The sequence below is a fragment of the Apis mellifera genome, linkage group LG5 (assembly GCF_003254395.2).
Source record: "Apis mellifera strain DH4 linkage group LG5, Amel_HAv3.1, whole genome shotgun sequence".
Lineage (NCBI taxonomy): Eukaryota > Metazoa > Arthropoda > Insecta > Hymenoptera > Apidae > Apis > Apis mellifera.
Window position 1 is genome coordinate 7,437,485 of NC_037642.1, and position 25,160 is coordinate 7,462,644.

Genomic DNA, 25,160 nt, shown 5'->3' on the forward strand with positions numbered 1-25,160 from the left:
TTGTTCCATTCCTTTTTAATTTCTCAATTATTTAATGCTAAAAATGTAGCTTTAAATTATGTTCACAAGATTTTAAAGATTTTAAGACTTATAAATTAATTATATATACTCTTTATAAAAAATATAATCTGATTCAACTAATTAATCAAGATTAACCAATGATGTATATGATAATAAATAATATACATTCATCATACAATTATGTATGTATGATAATTATGTATGACATTTATATTACTTTTTAATATTATATTATTTTAAATATTATTTACTATATTTACTATTATTCATATTTATTGAATAATAATACTATTTATTGAATATTCTACATTCGTAATTATGTATACAATTTTTATTCTTTTGGAACTTTATAATTCTTCAGTTACTGATTGGTTATACTAAAATTTCAATTATTACTATTGGTTAAAGATATTTGAAAGTATATATAATATATAAAATCAAATATTACAATTATTCATTAAATTTTTATTTTAAAATTAAATAAAGACAAATATACAGAAGAAAAATAAAGTAAGTATACATTTCTTTTTTTTTTAAATAAAGTACATCTTTTGTTATTTTTCTTATTATATTTTTTTATATTTATTGATAGATAAATGATTATATATTTCTATACAAACATTCAAGATATATGCAACTGGTAGTATTTATATACCTGAATTTAAATTCGATTTTAATCGCTATCGTAATCTACTCAATAGAAAATATTATTTAAAAAAATTGTATATAGTTTTATATATAATTTTTAATTTAAAATATAGTATTTTATTATTTCTTTATCATAATATTTTCAAAAGTTCTAAAAGTTCAATTCTAAAGTGTTCAATTATAATCAAGTATAATTTCTAGAAGTATTACAACGAAATATTTCTAATTGAAATAAACGTCATAATGTCGAATTCAAGAAAAACCAAAACAAGACGTGATAGTGACTCGATAGATTTTAAAGAATTAAATTGTAAAAGAATTAAATTATCAAATGAAAATAATTCTGAAACAGAGGATAATAAAATTTCCAATGACGCATCACTTGGAAACATATCTGAACAAATACTATCAGTAGAACGTGATTTAGTCATAGAATTAGGAAAAATTGTATTCCATTCACCAATAGAATATGTTTATAGTCCACTTGAATATGCATTTAATATACATACTATGTATGTACAAAAATATTGTAATACTATCAAAAAGATATTATTTCTTGGAATGAATCCCGGTCCTTGGGGTATGTCTCAAACTGGTGTGCCATTTGGTGAGATAAGCATGGTTCGTGATTGGTTAAAAATTTGTGGTCCTGTGGGAAAACCAGTCAAAGAACAACCAAATAGAAAAGTAACAGGATTTCAATGCAATCGCAGTGAGATCAGTGGGAAAAGATTATGGAGCCTTTTCCAAAAATTGTGTGGAAGTCCAGAAAAATTCTTTCAACAAGCATATATACATAATTATTGTCCTATTGCTTTAATGAAAAAAAATGGCTGCAATATTACACCAGCCGAGATAAAGGCAGTATTTATTTTTTTTTCAAATATAATTACATTTATATAAAAATAATATATTTTCAGGGATCAGAGATACAAACATTACATTCTAGTTGTGACAAGGCTTTATTAGATATAATTAAAATCATAAAAGCTGAAATTGTAATTGGTATTGGTGGATATGCAGAAAAGCGAGCACAATTTGTAATTCAATCATCAAAATTACCTATTAAGGTGATCATGAAAATTCAAATTAAAATAGATTTGAAACATATATTTTTCATATTTTTATGTTTTTAGGTATTATGTTTACCTCATCCAAGTCCACGTGCTGTAAATAATAAAAATTGGAGTGAAAAAGCAACTAAAAAATTAAGTGAATTTGGATTACTTGAACGTTTTATATCTTAGATTCATTTTACATTAGAAGTTTAAAAATATTTAATAAGAAGAATAAGAATAAAAAAATACAAAAAATTTTTTGTTTGTTTATCAGTATTATACAAGTATTAGTTATTCAATACAAATTATATTACTTATATATAAGTTATTATGTGTAAAATCTATGTGATTGTTTTAAAAATTTGTGACAATTTATATTATCACATGTGAATATGTTTGGTAATATTTCTATAAAAATATATATAAAGTTTATGTTATTATAATTCAAAAAAAAAACATAATGGATATTTTAAGTTGGATGAATATTGCTTTACAAAAGGCAAATGATTCATTACAAGCTGGTGAAGTTCCAGTTGGTTGTTTATTTATATATAATAATAAAGTTATTGCTACAAGTAACAATACAGTTAATGAAACTCATAATGCAACTCGACATGCAGAAATAAATTGTATAGATCAAGTTTTAGAATTCTGTAAAATAAAAAATTTAAGCTATAAAAATGTTTTTTATAATATTAATGTTATTGTTACAGTAGAACCTTGTATAATGTGTACATCTGCATTATGTCAGCTTCAAGTATGTAACATTACATATGGTTGTAGAAATGATCGTTTTGGGGGATGCATTAGTGTTTTTGAAATACCAAAACTTTATAATTCAAGAACAACTATAATGGGAGGTATTAAAGATCATGAAGCAATGACTTTATTAAAAGAATTTTATAAAGGTACAAATCCAAATGTACCTGAATCAAAGATAAAAAAAAATCATAAAAAAATGTTACAAAAAAATTAAATAAAAATATAATAATTTTTATGACTATAATTGAAGAGTAAAGAGGAAAAACAAAAAAATATTATAAAATATTTTTATTGAAAAAGATTATTTTGATATTTTAATTAATTAATAAAAAATAATGAATTTAATTATATTGTTTACGAAATAGAATATACATTTTAATTAAACATCATAAAAAAATGAATAATAAAATAATATTTGTTAATTTTAATTTTGATAAACAAAAAATTATGAAATTGATCATTCTTTGTTTGTTTCTCTTATTCTTCATTATTATTAATTAATTCATTATTAAGAAATAATAGTATATAATAATAATAATAATTCTTAATAATAATTTAAGAAATAAATTTTAATTTTATTTTAATTTGGATAATGAAATACAAATAATAAATAACATGTCAAATAATTCTAGATCAAAATTAATTATATATTGCCAATATATATATATAAACATTATTTAAATGTAATAATTTATAAATTCTTAAAAAATATATTTATGAACACCATGAAAGATCTAATTCACATTTACCTTGATACCATCTAACAAGTAATTGATTTTTTAATGTATAATCTTTTAATGACATATTTTTTGTCTAAAATAATAAATAAATAAATATATTATATATATAATTTTTAATAAAAATAAAATTTATTTTAAAAAAGCTTACTATAGGAGGTGGAAAAATTCTTTGAAAATCCATTTTGTTCTGATGTTCTAAATAACTTTGTAAGAAAATCATTTTAATTTCTGGTGTAAAACATGGGCTACACAATTGACATTCTACACGAAAACAATCATTACATTCTATACATAATTCTGGTAAAACCATTATATTCTTGTCAGCTACTTCCATTTGTTCTTCCATTTTATTTCTAAAATATAAAATAAAATTTTTTCTTATAATAATATATCTTAAAAAATTTTTAATTTAATCATAAATTTATGAGACCTTATTTTTAAAGAATCTTTTCTGATTCTTTGTCCTATACCGACTAATGAAAATAAATTGAATATAATTTGTTCATAAAGTAACTGATTTGCTGGATAATGTGCTGAAGATAAATTTGGAGACATATTTGCTTCCATGATATATACATTTAAGTCTTCATCAAGAGCAAAATCAATTCTAATTAATTCGAAAAAATTTCTTTCATTTCCAAAACGTTTTACAGCTTTTATAATATAACTCTCTTTCAACAAGATAATTTCTTTGATTGCTTCATGTATATCATTCCAAACTTTTTCTGGATATTTTCCATGCGAACGTATATATGCGTCGAATGAATTTTTCATTGAAAATTTTAATTTAGTATAATAATATTTCAAAGATGGAACATTCCAAATTGGCAAGTAATCATCACCAACTATGTATTTGTCTAAAATTTCAGAATTGAATGGATAATATTTTATAGGACAAAATCTGAAAAGAACATCACCTTTATATACATATACTCTAAGAGGATTCACAGATGTAATTACGACATATACTCCAATATCAAATTTATATCCATCTATAAGAAATGGTCGCTGTATAAATTCTTGCATAAAAGATCCAGTTTCTGTAATACTTATTTCGCTTATATTTTTTATACTAATGCCCCGATGATTATTCGATTTTTGTACAAATATTTTCTCGGAATATTGATTAGTATATAAAAGAAATTCTTCATGTTGTTCTGGTATTTTAAATGCTGGTAAAATATAACGACTTTCCGATGTAGATAAATCTACTTTATTTGTAATGTATCCGCAACCAGGAAAATGATTGATTCGCTGATGAGGTTTCAATTTGTTCATACTAAAATTTAAAGTTCTAAATGGATAATCATGTGCCCACAATAAATCCCAATTATATTCATCATGAGTTTGTTTAAAACCCAAACGTTCTAATACGATAAATACATGTTTTAAATGTTCAATATTATTATTTCTTGTATATATTCGATACAATGGATTTCTTTCTTCCATTTCTAATACTTTTATTTGCATTTTCGTTAAATTTTCATGATAGTATAAAAAAGAAAAAAATAAATAATATAAAATTATTGGACCCATTATAGAATATAAAAAAATCTTTAAAAATATTTTCACTTTTAAATTAATCATTTGAGTATAAATTGTAGAATGAACATTCTAAAAATAGTTTAATTATTAATTTAAATAATGAAAATAATATGATTTAAAAAGATTTACAAACCTGTTTATTCAACATGATTAAATGTAAAAATCTAATCTTAATAAAATTATATATATTTATGGAATTATAAAAAATATATATATATATATATATAAATGTATTTGTGATTAAACCATTAAATTTTAGTCATTTAAAGTACCGTTATAAATTCCTCTACATTATTCACTTCTAAATGAGAGCATACATTTAAGAACTAATTTCTATACAACAAATCGCGTATATTATATTCTATTTCGCAGATATTCTATTTAACTTTCTTTAAAACGATTTTAATGAAATAAAATATGCAAAATTATTTTTAGTAATAAAATTTATTTGATTTATTATAATATCTATTATTATATACTTACTATTTATATTTATATATTTACTATTTATATTATATTACTAAATTATTTTTTATATAATTTTAATATATATGTATATATAATAATATACATGTAAAATAAATATACATTTTAACGACATATTAACATTTAAATATATTTAAAAATTGGCGGAAAATATATAAAGCATTATTGCCATGAATAATGTATTACAAATTAATAGATGAGAATAGATTTTTTATTCAATGCATTTTTATATCCATACTTAGAAGCATTAGGGCTTCTTTACAGAGTTTTTTCCTTACTACTTTAATATTATTCTCAATATATATTTTCTTAAAATAAAATCATTAAATTTTGGGCAAATAAATTTAAATTCATTTTCAAAAAAAAAATATTCATAAAAAAAATTTATTTTATTAAATTATAATATAAAATATATATATAATTTTTAATACATGAATAATTCAATTCATACATGAATCTGTATTAAATGAGTATATAGCAATTAAAAAATTTATGAATACATAATGCATAATAATATTTATAAAAAAAATATCAAGAAATTATTTTTAAAATTAATTAACTTTTATAATTGAATATAATTCTTTCATTTATCATTTTAAATTGTAGAAAATATATTGAACACTTCAATTTTTTGCGTATAGTATTCCAGAACATTTATCATTTATTATTGTTCATTGTAAGTTTTAAAAATAAAAATTTATTCATATTTATATATTTTATAATTTAATAAAATCAGAAAAAATATTCAAAATTATCATAACAATCAATATTTTATAGTCATCTATATTATTCATATCAAGGATGATCAAATAGAAAAATATAAATTTCTATATTTTATTTTTTATTAGCATATTGTATCTATATTTTTTATTATAATTTTAATTGATATTTATAGTTTTTATAATAAAATTGGTTTTTAATTTTAACTAATAAATTTTTCTATACTGAATCGATAACGTGTGATACAAAAATGTTAAGACATAACAAGTGAATCAGCATTGAAAAGCATTGGACATCACATCTAGTTTATATATTATCTGTGACTAACATTGTTTTCGATCTTTTAGATTCTTGAATCGGTGCAGTTATTATTTCAATAAAAAAGAAATGGGATTTCAAAATATTTGGTATTCGCATCCGCGAAAATATGGACAAGGATCTAGATCCTGGTAAATATTATTATTTTTTATTATATTATATTTCAAATAAATAAATTTGTATTAAAAAATTATGTAAAATATATTTGACCGCGTGTTTTTTCTATATATTATCGTATATTTTTTCCAACAAAAATTATTTTAAAATATTAATTGCTATATTATTATTATTTATTATTAATTATAAAATGATATTTTAAAAAAAATTTTTTTGTATTTTTTAATATTTTTAATGATAGTAAGATAATAACCTCAATGTTACAGTTAATCATATTGTTATTTTATAGTCGTGCTTGCGCAAATAGACATGGATTAATTCGCAAATATGGTTTAAATATTTGTCGACAATGCTTTAGAGAATATGCTGCTGATATTGGTTTTAAAAAGGTATAAAATTTAATCTTTTAAATTTAAGAATATATATCTTTATATATTTATTTTCAATTTTCTTTTACAGTTGGATTAATATTGCAACAATTCCTAAATTCATCCAATGTGAATCCCATATAATATATTAATTGATGAAATTGATGAAATTCAATTTTTATTGAATTTACAACATTATTTTGAAAAATTAAATTATGTTGTATTCTATATAATTATAATAATAAAAATAATTATTTTATGAAATATCAGTGATTTTATTAATTTTCATGTATTTTTATGTATGTTTTTATAATATATAATACATAAAAAAATTGGTATAAATTAGCGTAAAATTTTTTAATTAAATTAAATTAAAATTATTTTACATTTGAAAAAATTTATTTCAAAAAATTTATAGATATATACAATCTTACATAAAAAATCTATTTTAAGATAATTTTGTTTATATAGACTGTATAGAATATATAAATTTCCAGAAATCAATAGATAAGACTCAACTAGTAATTTTTTAAGCAATTTCAAGCTATTTTTTCTTTTACAAAAATTTTTATTTCGATTTTATTAACGAGTTATTAAAAAAAAACATTAACCAATCATAGTGTTAGAGTATGTGTCACCAGCGAATTATTAGATGTAAACAAACAAGTTAAAATAAATTATAAACAATTATTAGATAAAAATTATATCGAGTCATATTAGTTACGAATTATGAATAAATTGATTATCTTCCAGCCAAAAATTATTTTTACTATATTATCAATGATTCAACGATTCATTCCCTAGATTATATTTTTCTACGTCTGGCAATCTTGCTTTTCACAATAATACCAAATAAACATGTTTTAAATGTATATACGTAGAGTATAATATACGAGTTATTTATAAATATATATCTTAAATAAAAAATATTTGTATAATATTTGCATATTTTTTAAATGCAAAATATCATGGTATTTATAAATCCTCTACATTATACAAGTCTACTTGGAGATTCTGCATCATACGTCTGGCGAACTTTTGAAGCAGTAAGTTGCAAATTTATTAAAAAATTTAATAAAAAAAATGATTTCTACTTCTATTGTAATTAAAATATATTTAAATATATTTAAATGGTCTTATATAAATATTATAAAATTAATTTTTAATTTAAATTTTTAAATAATTTATTAAATTTACTATTTTATAAAAAACTTTTATAAAAACTGTTTACTGATGTTAAATTAATAATGGTAACATCGAATTATAAACATCTTCGGAAAATAAAATTAATATAATATTAAATATTTATTCTATGTCGTTATAATCATTAAATTGAATCTTTAATTGTAAAAATAAACATATTTTTTAAAATTATGATTTAATACTTATAACAAAAAAAATTATGAAGTTTGTCTATTATCTTTGTTTTTATAAAAAATCTTTTAAGTGATATTAAATATGCAATATTATAATTATATATATTATAAATAATATATTATTTTTAGGATTTTTTTTAGCAAGTCAAAATATTATTTGTATTTAATAGAATTTATTACTTGTAATTATAACTTCTATTGACTATTATTATGTATATATGTATAATATTTTATATATTTTTTATATAAACTTACCTTTATAATTATTGATTTATAATAAATAATTTTAACAATAATTTATATACAAATATTATAAAATATAAATATTATATCAGAAATTGTTTTTAGGCACCCAAATATTTGGGATTAAAATCAAAAAATGAAATAAAAATACCATCACCAATACCGTTATGGAAACTAGCTGCAGATACAGGACCATATGTTAGACTTGCTGCTTTTAGTGGTGCAGCAGCTGTAATTCTTAATGGATATGGTTTTTATAGTAAGATCAAAATTATTGTTATGCTTTTTGAAATGCAATTTTGTTTAGAAAGAATTTTAATTATATAATACTGTAATTTAATATAAATTTTTTACTAATATTTTTTGTTAAATATTTATTAACAAAAATAAATTTTATGCAATCTTTTAATATTATTTATATAAAATAATTTTTATTTATTATATTTTAGAACAATATCCAAAATATGATGAAGTACACCTCAAAAAAGTATTTGAAACTGCAAGTTATTTTCATTTTATTCATACATTAGCAATGTTAGGATTACCTCTATGCAAAAGACCTTTGCTGGTATGTTTAATTTTGATAAAATATCAATACATAATTTGGAAGAATATATTAATTACTATTTCATTATTTAGTCTACAACATTCCTGGTTTCTGGAATAATATTGTGCTGTGGAACTTGTTATTATTATGCATTTACGGGTAAGAAACAACATGATATAATAACAAAAATAGGTGGAATGTGTTTTATAATAGGATGGTTATGTATGTGTATTTAAAATTTTACAAAATGTGTGTGAAAAAATGAAAAGTAAATGAAAAAAATTATTATATGTAAATGTAAAAAATGATTATTAATATTATTTTTAAATTTAAAATAAACTATCTAGTATTAATATTTTTACTATTATGAAAATATTATGAAACTACTTATGAAATAGTGATTAGAAAAAATATTTTGTTGGCAGGCAACATTTGTATTTTTATTTATTGAAAACTGCTAAAGAAATATAATATGATCTAAATAAAAGTAAAACTCATTTATACTAATGAATTGATGTAAACATAAATTTGTAATATTACTGATATAAGTTTAAGTAATCCTAAACTATTATACATTATATTTGTATTTCTAATTGCATATTTCATAGTGTAGAATGACTTTTCTTCTACATTATGTATATATTATCAACTATTCATTATTGTTATTCGTTATTAGAAATGTAATGCAAAAATACAACATGTTTTATGTTTTATCATAAAATACATAAAAATTATGAAGTATAAGAATATCGTAGATTGTCAGAAAAGAAATTTTGTATAATGCTAAAAAAAATATTTCAAGGATGGAACAAAGTTTTGAAGTAATCTTATTAATTTTATTTTAAAAATTAAAACGAGAAATAATGATTTAATACCAATTAATTTAATCGCTAATTTATCAATTAAGTTCCATATATATAAAAATAAAAATCAAAAGTGATGTATGTATATATTGATCATTTCAAGTAATAATACACAATATAAATGTAAAACAAATAGTCAATTATTTTCTTTTCTATTTGTGATCAATTCATATTTTCATAATTTTTGTATAGAATCACATTTCTACAGAAATATAAGAAAGTAATGTACCTTGTATAATCCATTTGATACACCAGCTTCGCTGATTTTTATATCCATTCTATTTCGTATTATACAGTTGTCGTACATGTTTCATAAATAGATACTTTGCCTGTAAATAAGTGGATATAAGAATTTTCTTCGATTCATGTATCATTATGATGACTTGATTTGATGATTGGCTGCTTTCTTATACAGCTAAGTAAAGTATTAATTGGACTATCTTACCTAGAATAAAAATATCAAATAAGTTTAATTAGTGATACATTGAATAAACTTAAATATAAGAGTTTTGCACGTTAATTCGCGCAGTGCTCGCATACTGAGAACTAAGCAGCGAACAAAAGAGATCGATTAAGAAATTAAAACGATAATCGTAAACACGCAATTATATTCGCAGTTATTATATTTTTATGATGATGAAACATGAGCTACGTTATTAGCGCGTATTTTTTTTCTTTTTTGATCAATTTTGACTTGTGATTTCATTACAATCTGCAGTGAGGCATGAAATTGGCGATTTATGGCGATGCTAAATGCACCACTGATATAAAATTTACTTATGTCTAATAGACGTCCTCTCAGACTAAATTATATTTAATTAGTATAGAGTTTCGTAGCAATATCATTTTTTTTTGTTACTATTATATAAAGTATTTATATAGACTTGCGCATATTAAACTATATTTACAACTTTTATTAATTATTGTAACACATCAAAGATAAGTTTCCTAGAACAAGGCTGCTCCCATTCTACCTGGTTCATAATACCACAAGAGGAAACTCATAGTATAGAGCTAATGTCATTTTTGCACTTTTTTGAGAAAATATATCACAATCCATATTTATAAGTAAAAAGATAAACATCAAATTAAAATTTATTTAAATGAATTCTCACTAAAATCAAGAAAAAGATATTTTCGAAAAAGCTCATATAAAGTGCAAATATACGATTACTGAGTTGAAGAAAACGCGCGCGCAGTTACTTTTTTAAATATTTTAAATGGTGTTTGAAGAATTTTTTCAACCTGGACAATACGATAGCAAAAGAGCAAATGGCGCGCCGGTTTTCCATCCGTTTCTAGGAAAGGTGGAACGAATGTTGTCCTTCTTGTGCAGCTATTCGCAACTTTTCCCGCATTATTTCTAATGTTGTATAATCAGGCAGTTTTAAGTAATTAACACAAGTCATTACGGATGGTAAGAAATCGTCTGTTTTCATAGATGGATCGAACGTTTTACGCACTATTGTTAACGGCGGTGTTAAACTCTTGAAACCTGAAAAATAAAATTTTATTTTTATTTTTTTTTTCAAAATTTTATGAATATATTAAATATTATATAATATTATATAATTATATAATTTATTTGAAATTTAAAATTAAAAACTTACCTCCTACTGGTAATCGAGGTGAACCTGTAACAAATTGAACGAACTGCCTTTGTTCTTCACTATTATATTTTGACATAACTTCAAATAGAAAACGAATAGCACGAGAATCTGGTGTATAACCATGATCAGTCCTACAGCATTCCGAAAGTGTTTTCACATCCCATTGTCCACCTGATTGTGCATGTCCACAGAACACAGCTTCCAGTTCTTCAGGAAAGAATAATCTTAATTGTGATGGTGGAAAAACAGATTCAAATCCTTCCCTAAATGCTTCCATTTGTCTGAAGACACCTTCGTATAAGAACCAATGTACCACCAACTAAAAAATGAATTATAAATAGTATAATACTACTGATGATACATATATTATAAAAAAAAAATAACACCATAAAATACAAAAAAAATTCATGAATTTATTATTATAATACCTTGATGTATTGATCTAGGTTATAAGTAGTAACAGGTATTTCACTTCCGCCTTTCCTTAATTCGATATTTTCATAACCCGGTAATTCGAAAACAAGACCAAGATCGGAAATTAGACATCCATCTAAATTTAGTGACTCTATTAGTTGTGCTTTTTCATGTGGTCTTAATATTTGATCTTTCTCAATTGTTTCCTTTTGTCTAATAACTTGCTGTAATCTAGTAAGAGTTCGATGTACATCAGGACATACATGTGCTAAATCAGCTAATGTTAGCATATGTTCTTCTCCCAATAACCAACGATAGAAAGTTAAACTGAATGGTAAATCCAACTGTAAAAAAATATAAATTTAATATTATATATATAAATTATATAAAAATTATAAATTTGAAATCTTTTTATTATTTCTTTAAATTAATCAACAAAATAAAAAGTTATACCATTCTAGAATCATATATCGCTTTCGCCATAAACTTTCCAAGAAACTTAAATTTTGTTTTAAGTTTTGCAAGATGGGATACTTTAGTACTCCATGAAATTGGCATTGGAAAAAGTCCTTGTGGAGCATTAACGTATCCTGCTTCAGTAGGACTTGAACTACCATGCCAAAGATCAAGATCAGCACGCTGTAATTCCTGAGAGACTAGAGCATAAAATTCCAATGTTGGACCTAAACCGGTACCAACCTACAAAATAATATCTATAAGATTTACTGTAAAAATAAAAAATAAATTATATCGTAAAGAGCAAAAATTAGACCTCATTAACATATTGCACTTCAAGTAAGGCTTTGCTAGATGCTAAATCTTGTATAACTAATTCTGCTTGTTTGAGAATATCCGTTCTGGAAATGGTTCTTTTTCTTCGTTCTAAACGTGGAGTAACGCGTTCTTGGCTATCCGATCCCGATAATTCTGGAGCGGAATCTAAGAGACGTTGTAAAGCTCTATCTCTATCAAACGATGTTGCATAGAGTAATAATTGTCTCGTTTCAAATGGAAATAAGAATGGACTGTAAATAATTAAAAAAATATAATTTAACAAAATTTATATTAATAATTTATTGCAATTTTCATAATACTTACCATACTGTAGCAATTTGTTGTAACCATAGAGGTAAGTTTCCAGTCATAATCACTAAAGGATCTTGTAGCTGCCGACTTGCTTTTGCGGCTATTTTATTATTAATAAAATCTTGTGGAGAAAGTAAACTTAAACCCTTCAAATGAGGAAATAAAACACCCCAATGACGATTTAAAGCATGTAAAAGACGTAGCAAACATAAACCATCCAATGAGGCATCAGTAATAGTAACCGAAGATGGCAAGGTAGGTGACAGATAAGGATCAAGTGGACAACGTTGCGGAGGAACTGTTCCTTCAAGCCACAAACTATCTTCTTTTCGTTTTGAACTGATCTTTGTACTTTTTCCTTTGCCTTTGCGGCTACTACTCTGTGAACTTGATCCTGGTTTTGGTGATGTTATAGTTTCTTCTTCTGGTACAGGTCTAAATGTATATAAATTATTTTTTATTACTTAATTTTCATATTTTTCTTAAAAAAAAGAAAAAAATAAAAAGCACCTGTAATAAATTGTGTGAGTTTGTACCCATACAGCATCATGACCAAGTGGTGGTTCACCATCAGCTTCTGCTTCTGAATGATCCATTCCAGTACAACCAAATTGTCTTACAGCTTGATAAACAGTCATATTAAAAGGCAGTACTTCATCTCCAATTAAAAATTGAAGTTTATGTTTTGCTGATCCTTGACTTATAACTACTGCTGCCTATAAATATTATTAATATTTACTTAATAGAAAAAAAATTAGACATATATATATATACACACATATATACGAATATTACCAATGTATCATCTATATCATCTTCACTATTATCGTCGTCACTAACCATAGATTCTGCTTCTCGTATTCTACCATACCCACGAACCATTAAATAACGTTCAATTGCTTGCACTAATGCAAGAGGATCTATTTTAACAGTACCCCCTTTCCATTGTTTTAAATTATTACAATCTGGATGTCGTTGAAGATTACACTATAAAATCATAAAAAATTGAATTACATTATTATTATTATTATTTATTATTTAATTAAATTGTACCTTGAGTTGATGTGTATTGAAAAATTTAAGAGCACTAGTGCCTCCACGACCAGCACCAGATCCTGCCGGTAAATCGTGTACTTTTACAGGAAATTGTTCCAACTGTGCAACACAACTGTTTAATTTTGCTACTAGAGCACCAAATGCTCCAGGATTAAGATCAGTAATATTGTTATCCTGATGCATCTAAAAATTGAATACACATACACACACACACACACATACACACAGATATATATATATATATATATATATACATACATATATATATATATAATATAGAGAGCATATTCTTAAAAAAATCTCCATTAAATCATGCTATTATATTTATTCATTTTACTTACAGTTGATTCTGCAAACAATTTCCAGAACATGCGAAGGCGATCGTAACGATTACCAGGGGCATCTGTAGTAGTGAGGTAGTTGAGCAGAGCTTTGATAAGACCACTATAATTCATTTCAAACGGAGATATATCACTTTCAAGTACTATATCTCTTAACTCGGTAAGTGCCGATAACATTTCATCCAATTCCTAAAAATACATTATTCAATTATTAAATATTAAATATTAATAAAAATAAAAATGTTAAATATTAAATTTATATTGAGATATATTTACATTAGATTGTAACCGTTGTATGGCAGCAGTAAGTCTGGAAAGAACTGTCATTGCAGGATGCGTGCATGGAGCATCATCCTGATATCGTGCTAAAAATTGAGCAGCCTGTTCACGTACCCATGCTTTAGCTTTATCTCTATTTCCTCCTGTTAGACTTGAATTACTAGGTGGTTTTGATAAACTTGTTGATGAACTCGTATCTCTTTTATCATTAGCAGAATTTGAAGATGATGATTTTCGACCCCATCTAGCAGGATTAAGATTTCCTAAGAAACGATTATTTTTAGGAGCAAAACCAGTAAATAGAGATTCAGGTTGTTGAGTTTGTTGAGGTGTAGTACTGCCTAGTCTAGAAAATCGACCTTTTTTATTTTGTCGTTTTCTTTTCAAAACATCTCCAATTCTCCTAACAAAATATTTAATATAAATAATATATTATAATATATATTTTTTAATATAATTTTCCAGTATTTTGGATTATACTTACAAATGAGCACTTTGTGGTGTAGTTACATCATCTACAGTAGAATTTAATTCATTTCTAGTATGTGTTTCCATTGACGCAGAAAGATTCGATTTCAACTGACATGTTGCAATTGTACCAAATAATATGTTACCATTTGTTGATGGAGAGGCAATTGGAGACGTAGCATTATTAGACGAAAACATCGTGGTGGAACAAAGCGATGTATTAGATGGACCTGGTTGTGGGCTTGGTAATGATGTACCTAAAAAAAAATAAAGGATATTTTATAATATTTAAAAAAATTTAATATACATGTAATATGCATGTAAATATACATAATAAATTAAATAAATTACCAGTACTAGAAGGACACTTGGGTGGTGAAACACCAAGAGGTACTTCAGGATCAGCTAGTTGACGTATTTGATGCAAAACGCCCTCACGATGAAAATGAACCCCAAATACTTGTGGTAATCTTTTCATTAATATGCTTGCCATTTGCAGAGCTCCAATAACAATTCGTAAATCTTGGGATGCCAACATACCCGCTATGTGTGATGACACCACTTGATTTTTTAAAACATCCTATTTTAATAATAAACAAAGCTTTAAATAATTACAATTAATTTCATAGATATAATTTTATATATATTCTCATTTACTTTATTTGTATACCTTAAGTAAATCAGTTGAGGCATAATAAACCATACGTAAAAGAGCTCGAAGACATTTACATTTTACAGCAGGACCAGCAGAACTGCTGTAGACTTCATATAACACAGAGAATAGAGTTCGAATAAACGATACTAACCATTCATTTGTTTCAATTACTGGAGGTACAACATCCATACTAGAAAAATTTATAATGGAAATTATTATAATAATTAATGATGAATTTATTTTAAAAATTAATTTCGATATTTACTTAGATGAACATGTAGGACTTTTTCCTTCTGTAGGATGTGCATTTACTCTACGAAAAATGCTTCTTGCTAATCCAATATCTTCATTAATTTGTTTCATCACAGTTAAATCTATTGTATAAGTTCGACCTAAAGAAGAAAGACAGATCTCATCCTCACCATTTTGAAATGCCATCTGAAAAAATTATTTTTATTTTACTATTTTATATTTTTTATAATATTTATATAGTACGTAATATATATTATTTATAATGATTATAATACCTCAATGATTCTAGAATCAATAGTACTAAATGGATGACAGCAATGTCTTTCATCACGCCATTCCCAATGAACATTTTCTTGTTGATTACTGGTCCTTTCAAGTAAACTATTTACACTAAATATGCCATCTGTTGGTAATGGAGGCATAAGTTCCTCAATTAAACAAGTGATTTCAAACCATTCTTGCGGAGATCGCGGTACTAATTCTACATCTTCTGTTTTAACTTCTAATGATCCAGTTAAAAGATAACTTAGTGTAAAAGCTATATTTTGTTGTAAAAGCAGCTGTGCCAAATCAGGACAGCGATTTGATATCACAGAGAGCATTCGCAACACTGTTATGAAATTACTAATGCTATTAACAGGTGGGGTAATCATAAGCTAAAATAAATATAAATTTAATTAAATTAATAAAAATTATATTATTAAAATAGAAAAAAAAAATATTTTTCTTACCAATTGTTGTAAATTCTGAAGAAGTTCTGCATTAATAATTTTATGCAAAGTTACCGGATCGTGTTGAAAACTATCAACTAAACGACTAAATGCTTGGCAAACACATTCAACACTTTTCTTATCTTGATTTGTCAGTCTACTCGTCAATAAAGGTAAACTGTCAGCTACTAAGTGAAAATCATCAGGATGAAGATTTTGACAACAGTTTGCTGTAATTGTTAATGCAGCCCGTTGTGCTGTGATATTAAAAAAATCAACAAATTTTAAACAAGCTGATACTCCTCCCTAGAAATGAATAAGTTAATGTATAAGAAACATTCATTTTAAATCATTACATGATATTTATTAATAAATACATACTTCATGTAAAATAGTTTTACTATGTCTCCGAGAAAGCATAGCTAATGCTGTTAAACATTGTTCTGCTACATCCATACATTCAATAGATTCTAATTTTTGTAAGAACACTGGAACAGCATCAACTACTACTGTCGATGATCGAGGTAAAGCTTCCATCATGTAAGTAAGAGCACGACATGCGTGTGTCATTATTACAAAATTATGTTCTATTCCGAGTAAATTTATTAATGCTGCAACAACTTGTTTCACAGGAAAACCAGCTAATGTATCTTCATTCCCCATAACAAGAATTTCACCCATTCCTATAACAGCTTGTAATTGTTCCCCCTCATCATCAACAGCTTGTAAACCAGCCAATAACTGTTGTGCTTTAGCAGCTGAAATTATAAAATTATTTTCTAAATAATTCAAATTTTTTATTTAAAAAAAATTTTTAATTAAAATTAAAAAAAAATAAATTATAAAAAAAAATAATAAAATTTTTAAAAAATAAAATACCAGAACTTGCACCCATGCTTCTATTTAATAAATGTTGCATTCGTGGTGCTAATGCGCCAAATACATGAGGAGGTAAACCTCTAGCTTCAAGTAATGCTTGCAATCTTCCAACTTCTCCATCATCGCTTTCACTATCTCCAGTAGTACCAGACATTCCAGATGGTCCTCCACTTGCTTAATTAATAAATGATATTGATAAAATACTTTAATTTTATATATAAATCATTTGATAAATATTTCAAGATTAAAAAAAAGAATGAAATTTTTTTATTTAAGATTTTATTTTGAATTAAAAATCAGTTGCTTATTAGAAAAATTGAATATATATGTGAAATTACCAGTGGCAGATGTAGCTGTAGATGCTAATTCGTCTTCTCCTGTTGTAGATACTAATTGATTGCTAGAAACTGTAGATGAAACAGTTGTTGGAGTGGTACTATTAGTCATAGATTCAGTACCTGACATTACACTTCCTCCAGAATTTCCTTCTATCACTGCTTTTCTTGCACGTGATGAAGAACGATGTCTATTTAAATAGGATATTATAAGTATAAAAGTTAAAGTTATGATTTTCAGAATATAATTGACTATCATTTTTAATAAATCCATTACCTAGAGCTTGAACAAGTTCCTGTAGTATCTTTCTTATGATGCTTTCCTGAAGTTTTGTTAATACTTGATAGTTCTTTATAGTCACTGGATAATTTTGTGCGAGAACGTAATATATGTTTGTGCGTTGGATGAGGGTGTGTAGGGTTGGCAGTGGCGGCGGCAGACACAGGTGGATTGGCAGTGGCTGTAGTGATGCCACTAGTGCCTGCCCCGTCATGTGCCAATGCCCCCCCACCACTCTCCACAGAATTACTGGCTGCGTTACCCACTCTGATGCTGGACTTCACACTTAAAACTTGACTACTCGCACTGCTACTTGCGCAGGTTGCACCACCGTGGGATTTTGACCCTAAAATGTTAAAATATATTATTATTATTATTATTTTTATTATTATTATTATCACTACTACTACTATTATTGTTATTGTTATTGTTATTATTATTTTTATTATTATTATTATTATTGTTTTTATTATTATTATTACGATTTATATACGAAGAATTCAATATTGATTTTTAAATGATCTAAAATTTGATTATTATTGAAAATTATTATCATAACTATATTAGATAATAAGAAAGAGAGAAACGTTAACATATATGTGAATAATGGTTTAGTGTATATAAAACAAATTTTTTTTAAATATAATTATTTTGTGCATAATTAAAGATATCAAACATCTTCATTAATTAAAAATTGATAATAAATATGTTATAACTTAAATAATATTATATACATATTGTCCTTAATGGAATAAAGTTTTTCTGTTTAAGCATGTATTCTTTTTTTACATATATCTATATTAATTGCATATATATTCATATTATATGTGTTTCTAATAAACATATCCTTTAAACCTAATAAAAATAACTTTGTTGAATGACATGCTTTTATCCATTCTTAAATTTCACAAATATTTTTCATTAAAAAGATATGTGGTATTGCAAATTGATAATAATATATTTATAAATATAATTAAAAAATTGAGTGAACTGATATTTATATACATATATGATAATAAGAAATAAGAAATAATGAAAAAAAATGATTCAAAATAATTGTTACATAAAATAAATAATTGTTACAAACATAATTTATATAAATTTATTTTAATAATTACAAAAATTTTCCAGTTTATAAAATATATTAAATGATTAAAATTTCAATTAAAATTTAATAATATTAAAAATATTTGCAATATTATGATATTATTTATTTGCAAAATATAATTATAGCATTAGAAATAATATTCATGTATAATTGCATTGTATATTTCCATACTTGCATATAAAATTTTATACATCTCTCTCTTTTACAGAGTACACAAATGTATATATATATATATATTTTTTTTTAATAAAGTGCATATATGGAATATATATATTTTTGCTCAACATTATCACAAGTAAACTATATTTACCTTATTAATTTGATACTATCCATCCCATTAAAGTAAATGAAAATATTTCAGATTATTGCACATTTGGATATATAAATTTAACATATTTAGAAATTTTCAAAACTGAAAATAATACTTATTTTAGTAAAAATTTAGATCATTCAAATAATATTCATAAATCTATAAAAATTGAAACACTTGTTATTGATGATAATTATTAATTATATATAGAATTTAAATGAATTTACCATATAAGATTTAAATGAATTATATATATACAATTATATCATTATGTTTATAAATATTATTTAATACTTAAATGTTATATTTTAATTTTGGAAAATTTTTTTAAATGCAAGGAATTCAGAATTAAATAAAAAGTTAAAACTCTATTTTGTATATAATAAATATTAAACATAAATTAGATTTATTTTTCATATTTATAAATAATTAAATCTATATCTATATTTTATAATATTATAATTAATTGTTATATTAATTTTTAATTTATTTTCATCTCATGAAATATTTTTATACCAAAATATAATTTCCAAATGATGAAATAACAAATTAAATGAATTTAAATTTATATATATATATATTTATATACATATATATAAATTTCTCATACGCACATATATATTTCACCATATAGAATTTTAAATAGCATAAACATGTTGTATAAATTACATCATATTTATTGTATATGTCTGGAGAAATACTGTCATGCATAAATCAAATTTGACACAAATAATTTGATCTGGTATTAAGTATGATATACTTGCATATGGGTATGGAAAATCAATTTAGAGAGCAGATTTATAGTGATCTGTATTTATTTAAAGACATCTATTCATGAACTTGTAAGAGAAAATAAGGGTAAGAAAATGTAGTACGAAATGTGTACTCCTTAGGCTTACCTTCTTGATGATACGTTTGTGTTGATATTGGAAAAAGTGCTTTGACAGCAGACACAAATCCTTCCAGACATTCGCTCATCCTCAGGCCTAATGATACAGTCTGATCTATGACTCTTATTTTGGTAATACTTTCTTTCTTTAATTTTAAGATACTTGTGAATCAAATCCTAATTTTACTACCCTATACTTTATCCTACTACTTCATTAAATGAAGGTTGCAAAACACATTGTTTTAATATATGAATAAAGATTTTTTAATTGATGATGATACTAAATTTATTTGCTATTATTATTGTACCACATACATTTTGTAGATATCACTATTAGTATTTTTATTTTTACATATTATCATTATTTTATTTATATGAATACATTTACTTATAAAAATTTCTATTTAATTTTATAGAACTAAAATATTTATTTAAAAAATTTTGTTTTTATTTATTTTAAAAGATATTTTTTAATTTTTATAAAAAATTTTTATTATTTTTTAATATGTTAATAAAAATTATTTAAAGAATGTACATTAAATAAAATAAAAATTATTAATAACATATTAATAATAAACAAAAATATATTTATATTTTTTTTAATAGACTAAAATCTTTAAAAAATATTTCTCAATTTAAATATTTCATTAAGTAACTGATATTTATTATATTTATAGCAAATTATAAAACATTATAAATAATGAACTTCAACTGCTAATAAATTAATAGATTAAAAAATAATGTTAACTTTTAATTATGTTATATTATAAAAATCATAAATTCATTTTTTGTAAATAATAAAATTTTTAAAATTAAAAATAATTATTTTTTTTAAATAAAAAAAGCTTATTTTTAAAAAGGCATATTAATTAATTATAATCATGTAAAATATATTATTATTATTTAATTATTTATTATTACTATTGTTATAATTGTTTATACTTATCACAATTTTTAAAGTAAAAAGTAAAAATTAAAATATATTTAAGATTTAATTTGTATTATGTGTTCACTCAAATCACACATCACATCTCATTGCAACCAACACTTTTTATATGAAACAAATAAATACACTAACCTCTTCCTCTTGATGTAGATGGATGACTAGTAACTGGTGTAGTAGTTGATGTTGGTACCAAATTGTTATATGACAAGTCCTCTTTATTATTATAACCACTGGATAGTGATAAATTGTAACTATTATGTCCCTGTGATATGGCTTGTGGATTTTGTGGTGTACGAGAACGTGTCCTTGATGCAACACAATCAACAGCTGTTAAATTTAACTCTGGTAGACTTGTTCTTGCAGTACTACGTTGTCTTGTACTATTTCCACTAATATTATAATTTGATTGTTGAATCTTATGTTGTGATCTCCAATTATTATCTATAAAAAAATAATATAATTTATAATTAAAACTTTAAAATAATAAAAGAAAAAATAAAACAAGAATTATTCAATTTATTTAAGAAATATAATTACCTAAATATGATTCTAAGCCACTGCCATGACTTTTACATTCACTTCTTGATTCGCTTTGTATTGAATCGCTTGAATGTTTACAAGAAGTATTATCAAAAACTTCAGACGATTGTGGATCACCAATAGTTTGTCTACGTCTTTTTTCTTCTACTGTAATAGGAATAGAACCAGTGCTTTGTCGTTTTCTATAACCACTACTACCACTGCTAGAGCTCTTCCCTCTAACTTTAGAGGTGTCTGCTGAAGCACTGGCCGTCTCTACAGACCCCCCTGATGACAACTGATCTTGTTGATCTGCCATAGATTAATCGACTCATGCCACTATTCTGTCTGTAACAAAAAAAAAATATTTTTTATAATTATTTAATAAATAGAATTTTGCAAAATTTTATATAAAAATTTAAATATAAATTTAAATATACATTTTAATAAAATTTAAAATAATTCAAAAAACTTTTGACAATACATTATATAATGATAAAATTATATGTCTATAAATGAAAGTTAAAATACAATAGAAATTGAAGTTGGAAAAAAAATTTAATTTTAATAACTATAATATAATAAGTGAAATACAGTATTTTAAAAACTAAAATTAAATCAAATTTTTTATGAAAATTGTATAAATATTATATTTATTTAACTTTGATTAAATTTGTATATTTAAAATTAATAAAATAATAAATAAATATGTTCATTACATAAAAGCATATATTTAAATTAAAAAAAAGTATATTATTATTTAAAAATGTAATAAAGAGAAATGTATATACCTATTTATAAATAATACGTTAAAAGCAAAAATATATATGCATAAAATTCTAACAAAGTAGATTAAACAAAAATCATTTATCACGATAAATCAATCTTCATTTGCATAAAAGCAGCGTAATTAAATAATATAGAAGAAATGCGCAATTAATGTTTTCCTCCACGATGAAAAAGATAGTAACAAACCCAAGAATCATAACAAACACTACAACTGGTGCCGTTTATAATATGGGCAATGCAAAATTGTACCGTTGACATTATAGAATATCTTTTAAGATTACTAGAATTACATGATTGTAACAAAGCCACAAATAAATTTAGTATACTGTAAGAAATTCAATGAAAGATGTAAATAATTATAACAAAGACTCGTAAGTGAGCAAGCCACCATTTGCTTGCGAACAAGTAATGGAGGACGAGTTCTTTCTTCATCTCTTTCTCTCTTTCGTTTCTCTACTCTCGTTACTGTATGACCTCAGGTTGAGGTCCTCGAAAAAGAGAACTCTACTTGAATGTGCAGGTTTACATCAAGAAGAAAAAATAAAAAAAAATTTCCAAATTATAAATAAGATTACCTGAATGTCGGAAAAACATGCCCAGGGCATTGCGAGGAAAATGTCTTCTTGTCGATGATTTTTATAAGTACAACGTTCCTTATTACGTACGACAGAGAAATGGATTCTCGTGCAAGCACGTACGTTAGTGAGTGGCTATGTGCACAAGCACACACCAAAAAACGCACCGAATGCACTACCGAGGCACACTGAAGCAACTCAGCGGAATGCGACGGCTATCGAGATCGGGTTGGTTAGAATTGGGAAGCTGGAGGACGCTCCGCCCCCATCAGGAAACGTCACACACGAAGTCAACGGAGGTGCGTTCGAAAACACGGTGCCCGCGTGGAGTGAAATCGTAATTCATAACGGAACAGCAGACGTAAAACCGGCGCGAATAGCCATCTTGCTGCAGTTTTTTCAAACACCAACTTTTACTTTCTCTTCATCTATGATGTAAAATTAGCCGCAAACAAATGATCGAATATCAGTGACGAATTCAAATATATAATAGGTTATTCCTAGGTTAAAATATATATATATATATATATATATATATATATATACACACACACACACATATATACATATATTTTATCATATAATTATGCATGATATGTAATATTATTGTAATGCATCAAAACAATTTTTCTTTTTATATTTTTTTAAGTATGCATAATGAAATTATAAATTACAAGTAAAAAGTTATTGAGAACTATTTAGTTTTTAATCAAGTAGTTAAATATAATTTTTTAATGTATAATTTCTAATTTAATGTTAATATAATAAAAAAATTTTAAGCATTAATTAATATAATGAGGTTATCATGAGTTAAGCATAAATAATAATAAAACAGTAATAAAACAACATTAGCACTATCAAATGCAAAATTAATATATATTAATATTAATTTAAATATGTAATAAATTAAATAAAAATTTCACTTGTTATAAAAATTATTAATATATCTATAATCTTTTAGTTAAAATAAATTTTAATGATATACAAGATTTAATTGATGATAAATTAATTGATAATTAAAATATATTTTTTTGGAATTAATCACGAATTTAAAATTTAAACAATTATAGAATTGTTATTTTATCATTTTTAAATTTTCTACGAAAATATGTAAATTTCACAATGTTATAATAAATGAGTTCTAGTTCTATTGTTTAATCCTGACAAGTATGTACACATCGTTATGATTGGTTGAAAACCTCGTTCGGTAGTATCCAATTGGCCGATAAGTTAAAATATTTCGCGAATTACGTCAAACCTGTTTGTAATAAATAAGGTATACTAAAATAAAATGAACAAATCTTTGACATTGTTAAAGATAGTATAATTATTAAATATTCCTTGGTCTTTAATTTTACTTAAAATAATTACTTACCGAAAAAGGGAGCTCCTCCCTGGAAGTCGGACTCCAGTTACGCAATGCGATGTACAAGAGGACACGTGAAAATACAGACTGTGCTGTCAAGTCGATTCGAGCGTCGTCTGCTACGATATCTCGACCAAGGATTATACATGATGCAGGTTGTATGGTTGATTCAAGTGAACCACGTGTATTTCGTTATGTAGCCATAGTATAACCACAGATGATATCTCGCTGTGGTATAATGTCTTTCAAATAGTGATTGGTTAATTTATATTATTTGTTTTTTTTAACCAATCAGCGATAAAAATAATATTATAGCTTTTTACTTCATGAAAAAAAAAATAAGTTAAAATATATACTAATATTTTATAGATATTAATGAAAACTAAATATATATATTATTTAAATATTATTAATGATTAATTTAAATATTTAGTTGTTGAATAATTTAAAAACTTAATAATTTAGATATAATGTTACTATT

At 24.1% G+C, this 25,160-nt stretch overlaps 6 protein-coding genes across 12 annotated transcripts; 4 read left to right on the forward strand and 2 right to left on the reverse strand.

The window, feature by feature from the left end:
- Positions 1–632: 632 nt before the first annotated feature.
- Positions 633–1,950, forward strand: LOC413439 (single-strand selective monofunctional uracil DNA glycosylase). Its single transcript, XM_006564215.2, has 3 exons — positions 633–1,530; positions 1,590–1,739; positions 1,806–1,950. Exons 1-3 carry the CDS (start codon positions 913–915, stop codon positions 1,914–1,916), a joined length of 879 nt encoding a protein of 292 aa, XP_006564278.1. The 5' UTR covers positions 633–912; the 3' UTR covers positions 1,917–1,950.
- Positions 1,925–2,799, forward strand: LOC102655240 (tRNA-specific adenosine deaminase 2). Its single transcript, XM_006564214.3, has one exon. It carries the CDS (start codon positions 2,188–2,190, stop codon positions 2,701–2,703), a length of 516 nt encoding a protein of 171 aa, XP_006564277.1. The 5' UTR covers positions 1,925–2,187; the 3' UTR covers positions 2,704–2,799.
- A 244-nt stretch (positions 2,800–3,043) lies between these two features.
- On the reverse strand, positions 3,044–4,922 carry LOC724974 (tubulin polyglutamylase TTLL7). Its single transcript, XM_001120874.4, has 4 exons — positions 4,908–4,922; positions 3,660–4,843; positions 3,378–3,582; positions 3,044–3,302 (listed from the first exon to the last, which is right to left on the reverse strand). The coding sequence occupies exons 1-4, from the start codon at positions 4,920–4,922 to the stop codon at positions 3,204–3,206; spliced, it is 1,503 nt and encodes a 500-aa protein (XP_001120874.3). The 3' UTR covers positions 3,044–3,203.
- A 1,347-nt stretch (positions 4,923–6,269) lies between these two features.
- On the forward strand, positions 6,270–7,049 carry LOC725147 (40S ribosomal protein S29). 2 transcript variants are annotated; one of them, XM_006564216.3, is made up of 3 exons: positions 6,270–6,429; positions 6,705–6,804; positions 6,875–7,049. In XM_006564216.3, the coding sequence occupies exons 1-3, from the start codon at positions 6,368–6,370 to the stop codon at positions 6,881–6,883; spliced, it is 171 nt and encodes a 56-aa protein (XP_006564279.1). In that variant the 5' UTR covers positions 6,270–6,367; the 3' UTR covers positions 6,884–7,049. The 2 variants fall into 2 exon arrangements, with proteins under 2 accessions (XP_006564279.1, XP_006564280.1); XM_006564217.3 differs by lacking the exon at positions 6,875–7,049 and having other exon boundaries at positions 6,705–6,810.
- A 377-nt stretch (positions 7,050–7,426) lies between these two features.
- Positions 7,427–9,231, forward strand: LOC552441 (transmembrane protein 256 homolog). Its single transcript, XM_026440989.1, has 4 exons — positions 7,427–7,829; positions 8,508–8,661; positions 8,852–8,970; positions 9,042–9,231. Exons 1-4 carry the CDS (start codon positions 7,740–7,742, stop codon positions 9,183–9,185), a joined length of 507 nt encoding a protein of 168 aa, XP_026296774.1. The 5' UTR covers positions 7,427–7,739; the 3' UTR covers positions 9,186–9,231.
- A 290-nt stretch (positions 9,232–9,521) lies between these two features.
- LOC409382 (E3 ubiquitin-protein ligase TRIP12) lies at positions 9,522–24,834 on the reverse strand. Of its 6 annotated transcripts, none has more exons than XR_409931.3 (26): positions 23,314–23,734; positions 21,968–22,297; positions 21,563–21,871; positions 20,495–20,581; positions 18,175–18,523; positions 17,901–18,088; positions 17,563–17,736; positions 17,065–17,441; positions 16,705–16,989; positions 16,249–16,629; positions 15,987–16,159; positions 15,737–15,911; positions 15,418–15,646; positions 15,083–15,323; positions 14,596–15,001; positions 14,320–14,508; positions 13,976–14,161; positions 13,718–13,909; positions 13,433–13,638; positions 12,935–13,357; positions 12,609–12,861; positions 12,290–12,535; positions 11,851–12,180; positions 11,423–11,741; positions 11,058–11,307; positions 9,522–10,141 (listed from the first exon to the last, which is right to left on the reverse strand). XR_409931.3 is itself a non-coding variant. In XM_006564219.3 (25 exons), the coding sequence occupies exons 2-25, from the start codon at positions 22,266–22,268 to the stop codon at positions 11,111–11,113; spliced, it is 6,216 nt and encodes a 2,071-aa protein (XP_006564282.1). In that variant the 5' UTR covers positions 22,269–22,297; positions 24,689–24,834; the 3' UTR covers positions 10,699–11,110. The 6 variants fall into 6 exon arrangements, 4 of the variants coding, with proteins under 4 accessions (XP_006564282.1, XP_006564281.1, XP_006564283.1 ...); XR_409930.3 differs by having other exon boundaries at positions 9,522–10,257; XM_006564219.3 differs by lacking the exons at positions 9,522–10,141; positions 23,314–23,734 and adding an exon at positions 24,689–24,834 and having other exon boundaries at positions 10,699–11,307.
- Between the last annotated feature and the right edge of the window lie 326 nt (positions 24,835–25,160).